This window comes from Mus caroli, chromosome 11 (assembly GCF_900094665.2).
Source record: "Mus caroli chromosome 11, CAROLI_EIJ_v1.1, whole genome shotgun sequence".
NCBI lineage: Eukaryota > Metazoa > Chordata > Mammalia > Rodentia > Muridae > Mus > Mus caroli.
Window position 1 is genome coordinate 98216513 of NC_034580.1, and position 7965 is coordinate 98224477.

The following is a 7965-nucleotide window of genomic DNA, read 5'->3' on the forward strand; positions in this document are numbered from 1 at the left end:
CTCTCTCTCTCTCTCTCTCTCTCTCTCTCTCTCTCTCTCTCTCTCTCTGGCCCAGGCTGGCCTTGAACTTGTGATCTTTCTACCTCCTGCTCCTAAGTGATAGATTGCAACCACACACTTCCACACCTGGCCACATGCAGCGTTAGAAGCTGACATTGTTTCATGGGCCATCTTTCCATGTCAGCGACCTTAGGTCTATAGAATACTTGAAAACTGTAGAGAGAGGCATCTGGACTTATAGAACTACTCTCCAGAGAGAATGGTAGATTTGTAATTTTTTTTTCTCTTTTAAAAAAAAAAAATTATTGCTAGGCGGTAGTCCCAGCACGTGGGAGGCAGAGGCAGGTGGATTTCTGAGTTCAAGGCTAGTCTGGTCTACAAAGTGAGTTCCAGGACAGCCAGGGCTATACAGAGAAACCCTGTCTCGAAAAAAAAAAAAAATATATTGTTGAGTCTCTGGCCTTTCTTTTAACAAGCAAATGGTATCTTACGTTTCAGCTGTAAAATTCTTCAGTGTTAGCTAGGTAGAGGACCCGGCTAGGGCGTCAAAACCACTTACCAGAGCAGAGCATAAACTATCCCCTAGAGTGAGATGTGGGAACATTCTGGTTGTGACCTCTGTCACCCCACTGATTGCCAGGCTGACTTAAGTTCAGCTGACTGGTTAGGCTGCTGGCCTCGTCCTCCTGTACCACTCCAGTGTCCCTCACAAAACTTCATGCTCATTCCAAGAGGACCCTCTTCCCCAGCAGATACCTAGCCCTTCTTTTCAATATATTTGTTTATTTTAGGAGAGCATCTGATTACGTAGTCCTGGCTGTCCTGGCACCTGATGTGTAGAACAGGTTGCCTTTGAACTCAGCAATCTGCTTGTCTCTGCTTCCTTCCTGAGTGCTGGCATTATGGATGTGTGCCGCCCACCACCCCATCCCATCTCCCTTTTTTCTTGTTACTTTTTTACTTTATGTATATGGGTGTTTTGTCTGCATGTAGGTGTGTGCGCTCCTTGTGTGCCTGATACCCAACAGAAGCAAGGAGGGACCATTGGATCTCCTGCAATTGGAGTTACAGACTTTTGTGAGCACCTACCTATGTGGATGCTAGGGATTGAACTCCAGTCATCTGGAAGGGCAGCCACTGCTCTTAGCCAATGAGCCATCTCTCTAGACTCCCACACTCCCCCTGTTCCTTTTGTTATTGTTGCTGGTTTTGTTTTGTTTTGTTGTTGTTGCTAGGGATTTTGTTGGTTTTGTTTTGTTTTGTTTTTCATTTTGCTTGCTTGCTTGCTTGCTTGCTTGCTTGCTTGCTTGCTTGCTTATGGACTCAGAGCCCACATATAGGCAAGTACTGAACCACGGAGCCACACACCCCCAGACCCCTTTGCTGTTCTGAGTAGCAATGTAAAGATGGCCTTTATGTGTTGGGTGGATACATTTTCTAGAATGTATCCCATCTCAGCAGGTTTGTCAAAGTTAACTAGATACTTAGTGAAATTGTTTTGAAACATTGACATGAGATTGCCTCAACCTCAACCCTTCAGGCTGGACTTCAGGACCCAGTTCAGCTAGGCACTGCTGCAGGCTCCAGGTCCTGCTTACCTGCAGCCATGACACAGTGGCTTTACCCAGGCTGCTCTGGCTTTTTCCTAAAGAATACCATCATCCATCATCCCCCAAAATGGAAATCGGACTTAGATTTTTTGGGTTTGTTGTTACTGTTGTTGGTTTGGTTTGGTTTTTTTGAGACAAAGTTTCCTCTGTTTTGCGACTATCCTGGAAGTGACTGTGTAGACCAGGCTGGCCTTGAACTCAAGAGATCTGCCTGTCTCTGCCTCCTGAGTGCTGGGATTAAAGGCATGTACCACCATCACCTGGCTGACAAAGTGTTTTAAAAGGCTCTTCCAATGTATACTCCCAACTCAGGGCTTTGAGTGGACCCCCTAACCACAGGTACAGCTTGCCTATTTGTGCTCAGTAAGCTAGACCTGGGGAAAGCCAGCATCCACTGTCAGTCACAGACAACTGCTCTCCCCTGCTCTCCCATACAAAGCCCCACAGTACTGCTTTTTCTCCTCAGGATTCTGGGTGCTGACTCCAAAGACCAAGCAGACAGCACCTCTTACCATCGCAGTGGCCAGAGGCTACACCGACTGCGCCCGACACCTTATCCTGCAGGGGGCTGAGCTTGATGCCCGAATTGGAGGGCGTGCTGCCTTGCACGAGGCCTGTGCCCAAGCCCATCCCGACTGTGTTCGGCTGCTGCTCACATTTGGTGCCAAGGCTAATGTATCGTCTGAGGAGGGCATGACCCCCTTGCACCTCTGCACATCTCCCGAGTCTTTACAGTAAGTGCCCGTGGCCTGGAATGGCTCTGTGGGAAATGTATATCTGTGTGTGCAGTTCACCTGCCTAGGAGCAAAGGAGACTTGACTGAGCTTTGCTGTCTTTAAAGCACTGTGTGTGTTACATCTTCACACAATAGAAGGAGGCCTAGCTGTTTTCTATGCATAAATGTGTATGTGCACGAGTGTGCAGGGGCCTGCAGAGGCCAGAGTGGGGCGTCGGGTCTCCTGGAGTTGGAATCACACAGCACTGTGTCTGGTTTTCCTTCTACTTTGAGACAGAATCTATGTTGTCAAGGCTGGCTTCACACTCTTGATTCCCCTGCCTCTGCCTCAGGAGTATTGCTATTACAGGAGTCTATAGCTATGCTCAGCTCTTTCTGCCTAGTTATTTAATTTAATTTTATTTTATTTTATTTATTTATTTATTTATTTATTTATTTATTTGGTTTTTCGAGACAGGGTTTCTCTGTGTAGCCCTGGTTGTTCTGGAACTCACTTTGTAGACCAGGCTGACCTCGAACTCAGAAATCCGCCTGACTCTGCTTCCCAAGTGCTGGGATTAAGTTATTTAATTTTTAAAATTTGCTTTGTAGTTTGGTTTTGACACAGAGTCTCTCTCTATTTACCTGGATGGCCTGGGTCTTGCTATTTATGCCTTAAAATCTTAGTGGTCAGGCATATATATATATATATTTTTTTAAATATTTTATTTAAAAAAAAAAAAAACAAAAAAACCTTAGTGGTCCTTCTGCCTCTACCTCCCTAATGCTTAGATTACAGATTTAGATTACAGATGTGTGCCATCTTGCCTGGCTCACCACTTTTTTCTCTCTCTCTCTTATTTAGTTTTGTTTTAGACAGAGTCTGGTGTAGCTTGGACGAGGATAACCTTGAACTCAGGACCCTCCTGCCTCTACTTCCTAAACGCTGGGACTACAAACACGTATCACCATGCTCAGAAACCAAAACCAGGGCTTTGTCCATGCTAGGCTGGCACTTTCTTAACTGAGTTATAGCCCTAACCCTTTTTTGCTGTTTGCTTGTGAGCAGTAGGGTCTCACTCTGTATCCCAGGCTGGCCTCAAACCCTGAGTGATCTTCCTGGCTTGGTCCTGTAAGCACTGGAATTCCAAGCATGAGGCCACACCTAGGGTCCTTCTGCTTGTCCAGTCAGTAGTTTCTTAGACTCCTGCATGGTAGTGTTTACTCTTCTACAAACCACTTCAACAAACTCAGCATGCAGCTAAGGACTCAAGAGACTCACGGCCCACATCTTGAGACTTGTCCCCACTAGCTATAGATCAGTGGTAGACACCAAAGTGATCTAAATTTGCCAGCCCTACTCAGGAGGCTGAGACAAGTGGATTGCCAGTCTGGTCTACATAGTTAGTACCTGGCCAGCCTGGGCTACATAGTGAGACTCTGACTCAATAAACAAAATTGCTGGCCCCTACTCTGGTTCTTGTATTCAATTGAACACCAGGTTGCTGCTCACAAGCATCTTTCCACAGAACTCATCCTTTAAAATATGATGAGGAAGACCATTTACTGGACCCCTACTGAGAGATGTTTTAAGTGTTTCTTAAGTTTAGTATTAGAAATCAAGATTTTTGGGCTACAGAGATGGCTCAGTGGTTAAGAGCACTGACTGCTCTTCCAGAGGTCCTGAGTTCAATTCCCAGCAACCACATGGTGGCTTATAACCATCTGTAATGAGACCCAATGCCTTTTTCTGGTGTGTATCTGAAGACAGCTACAGTGAAGTAATATAAAATAAATAAATTAAAAAAAAAGAAGTCAAGATATCAAAGAGTACACATGGAGGGACCCATGGCTCCAGTTGCATATGTAGCAGAGGATGACCTTGTCAGGCATCAATGGAAGGAGAGGCCCTTGGTCCTATGAAGGCTATCTGATGCCCTAGTGTAGGGAAATGCCAGAGGGGGGGGGAGCGGGCCAGGAGGTGGGTGGGTGGGGGAACACCCTCATAGAAGCAGGGGAAGTGGGAATGGGATAGGGGGTTTCCAGAGGGAAACTGGGAAGGGGGATAACATTTGAAATGTAAATAAAGAAAATATCCAGCCGGGCGTGGTGGCGCACGCCTTTAATCCCAGCACTCGGGAGGCAGAGGCAGGCGGATTTCTGAGTTCGAGGCCAGCCTGGTCTACAGAGTGAGTTCCAGGACAGCCAGGGCTACACAGAGAAACCCTGTCTCGAAAAACAAAAATGAAAAGAAAAAAGAAAAAAAAAATAATAAAAAAAGTCAAGATATGTCAACACTTAGAATTTATTGCAGAAACAGATCTCTCTGTGAGCTCAAGACCAGCCTGGTCTACAAAGAGAGTTCTAGGATAGCCAGGACTATTACACCGAAAAACCTTATCTCAAACAACAACAACACAGAATTAAATCAGTGGTCTGTCAGAGGCGATGCTTCCTCAGTTTCCTCAGCTCTTGCCTGCTGAGACTAGTTCCCACCATGTGTATTGTGTTTGGGGAAAGGATCTCCAGTTATCCCAGTTTCACTAACACAATCTGTCCCTGACTACCCAGCAGCTGCTACTGCCCCTTCACATTATAAATTACCATTGGGTTGGTTTCATTGGCCATTTAGTTCAGCTCCTGTTCCCTCACCACAGTAGGTACGTTTGTGGGACACATTGTAGCACATTTGCTACAATAGTGTGCTGGCCTATAATTTTTTCCAAGAGTTCAGACACTGGGAAACAGTTTCTCCCTAAAAATGTTTTCTTTGGTTCTGCTTATTTTCTCTAAGAAAAAGTAGAGTAGAGATGCTCCTAAAGGCTCTCCTTGACCAAGGGAACATAGGCTGTTCAGAAAGGGAGCCATCTATTTTTTTTTTCTAATACACCTAATATGACACATGCTAACGTGTCATAGTGTACACAGGAGTGAGTTTCCCAAATCTTGCCCTATCAAAATGTAAAGAGACCAGGAGCTGGGGTTGTAGCTCAGTTTGTAGTATGCTTACAAGCATGCATGGAACTTTGATCACTGGCACCACAAGGGCATGGTGGGGCATATGTATAATCCCAGCAAGCAGGAAGAAGAGGCAGAAAGATCAGGAATTCAAAATTGTTTTCCGCTACATAGTGTTTGAGGCTGGCAGAAGAGGGATACAGCTCAGCTATAGCTTGCCTAGCATACCTGGGTTTCACATCTAGCACCAAATAAGTAATCCTAGCATAAGGGGGCATAAGGGGGATAGGCAGAGGTAGGCAAATCTCTGAGTTCGAAGCCAGCCTAGTCTATAGAGTGAGTTACAGGATAGCCAGAGCTACATGGAGAAACCCTGTCTAGGGGGAACGGGGGGGGGGAGGTAAATCAGCTAAGGTGAGGGTGGACTCCGTGGATTCTGCTCTTGGCTGCTGCACTAGACTATTTGGGGCACAGCTTTTTATATCTGAAAATTCAAGATACTTCTGGCAGTTTCAGGTGGCCCCATAACTCTGCTGTTTATAATGGGGTTTCTGTGATCAGATGAGGAACACTAGGGCAGACCTCCAAGCAGAGGTGTCGGAAGGATATGATAGCAGGTCTTGGGGTCCTCAGGATGTCCCCCAAGCCTTGCACTCTGTCCCTAGGTGCGCCAAGTTGCTGCTGGAGGCTGGAGCGTCTGTGAATGTGGCATCACAAGAGAGCGAAGTTACGCCCCTGCATGTGGCTGCAGCTCGTGGCCTGGAACAACATGTGGCCCTCTACCTGCAGAACGGTGCGGACGTGGCTCTGCGCACCAGCCAGGGAGAGACAGCGCTGAACGCCGCGTGCGCTGGAGCAGAGGGACCAGGCAGCAGCCGGCAGCACGAGGCCGCAGCGCGACAGCTCCTGGAAGCTGGGGCTGATCCCCAGGCTGCCGGTCGCAAGCGCCACACGCCACTGCACAACGCCTGTGCTAATGGCTGCGGAGGTCTGGCCGAGCTGCTGCTGCGCCACGGGGCAAGCCCTGAAGTCACCAATGGGGCAGGCCACACACCAATGGACTGCGCGCTGCAAGCGGTACAGGACGCCCCCAACTGGGAGCCAGAGGTCCTCTTTGCAGCACTGCTGGACTACGGGGCTCAGCCGGTTCACCCTGAGGTGTGTTGGGGGGGGGGGGCGGAGAGCTGAGGAAGGAGGTGCCAACCGGAACGGGAATCTTAGACTAGAAATGTCCTGACTGGAAAGGTCTAGAAGTTCAAAAGCTTCCTCCCTGACTAGAGATTCATATCCATCTTGGCAGAGGGCAGAGAACTGGGGACTGGGACCAGGAGCTTGGAACATGTACACAGGGCAAGCTGAGGCTCGAGAAAGACCAGGTTGTCTGCAGCAATTTATATTAGCCAGCCTTGGGCTTGCCTCAGGTGGGGCAACACGGAACTCCTAAACTCCTATTTTGATTTCCAGATGCTGAAACACTGTGCCAACTTTCCTCGGGCCCTGGAAGTCCTCCTTAATGCCTACCCATGTGTCCCATCCTGTGACACCTGGGTGGAGGCCGTGCTCCCCGAGCTGTGGCAGGTATGTCCACGCCAAGGGCCAAGTTCTTTACTAGGGAGGCTAGAGAGGCCAGAGGCCTCTCCCTTCAAGCCCCAGGTTCAGAGGAGGAAGATGGACCTAGAGCAAAAGAGAGTGAAAGCCCTGGGTTCCTGGCCTGTCTGGAGCAGTGCAGACAGAACTTTAATCTTCTATACTGCGGAGCCTCTTGCTGACAGACATTCATAAATCAGTCAGCTATGACTTGGTGGGAATTCTATCAGCATGTCTGGGGGGTAGGAGTGGCCCATGACTAAAATCCAGTCTATGGCAGGGTGCTGTGCTGAAAATTCCCAAGCCGGAAGTGGTGGTACATGCCTTTAATCTCAGCACTTGGGAGGCAGAAGCAGGCAGACCTCAGTGAGTTCAAGGCCAGCCTGATCTACAAAGAGAGTTCCAGGACAGCCAGGGTTTTTACATAGAGGAAACCCTATCTTGAACCCACCAGCCCCCCCCCCCCCCCCAAAAAAAAAGAGAAAATGCCCTTCTACCACAGAATTATCTTCTGGAAGGGAAAATCAGGGGTATTAGATTACCCGATTCTTCCTTACTTCTGGCCTAGGAACATGAAGCCTTCTACAGCTCAGCCCTAAGCATGGAAAACCAGCCAAGACGGCTGCAGCACCTGGCCCGCTTGGCTGTTCGCGCTCAGTTGGGTAGCCACTGTCGGCAGGCTGCTGCCCAGCTTCCCCTGCCTCCACTACTCAGAGACTACCTGCTGCTGAGTGTGGAGGGACGAATCCAGTGAGCTCTGAACTTCCAGCTGTTCCTACACCCACCCCCGGAAAACCAACCGCTGCCCCCGCTGCCCCCGCTGCCCCCACTGCCCAGCTTCCTCTGCACTTTGCATGTCCTCCAGGAGTAGCTTGTCCCTCCACTGACATCTTAAGCCACCCGCTGATCTTCAGGCCTTCTCAGCCTGTCCCCAAAGAAACCTTTCACCCACCTGCCATCAGATGATGGCCTCTGTAGCCACCCAAGTGACAAGCAACTGACCCCATGCAGGTTCTCCTCGCCGCCCGCCTATACACCTGCTCTGCCGGTTTCATAGGGACAGGCCCTTAGTTGGACTTGATGGCTCGGACCTCT

The 7965-nt window shown here is 48.8% G+C and overlaps 1 protein-coding gene across 1 annotated transcript in view; it reads left to right on the forward strand.

Moving 5' to 3' along the window:
• Asb16 (ankyrin repeat and SOCS box containing 16) overlaps nt 1–7624 on the forward strand; it is a 9306-nt gene extending 1682 nt beyond the window's left edge. Inside the window, exons 2-5 of the mRNA XM_021178207.1 lie at nt 2077–2344; nt 5949–6441; nt 6748–6861; nt 7439–7624. Coding sequence (XP_021033866.1) covers nt 2077–2344; nt 5949–6441; nt 6748–6861; nt 7439–7624 — 1061 coding nt within the window. The remainder of the gene's footprint in view (nt 1–2076; nt 2345–5948; nt 6442–6747; nt 6862–7438) is intronic.
• The last annotated feature ends 341 nt before the right edge of the window (nt 7625–7965 follow it).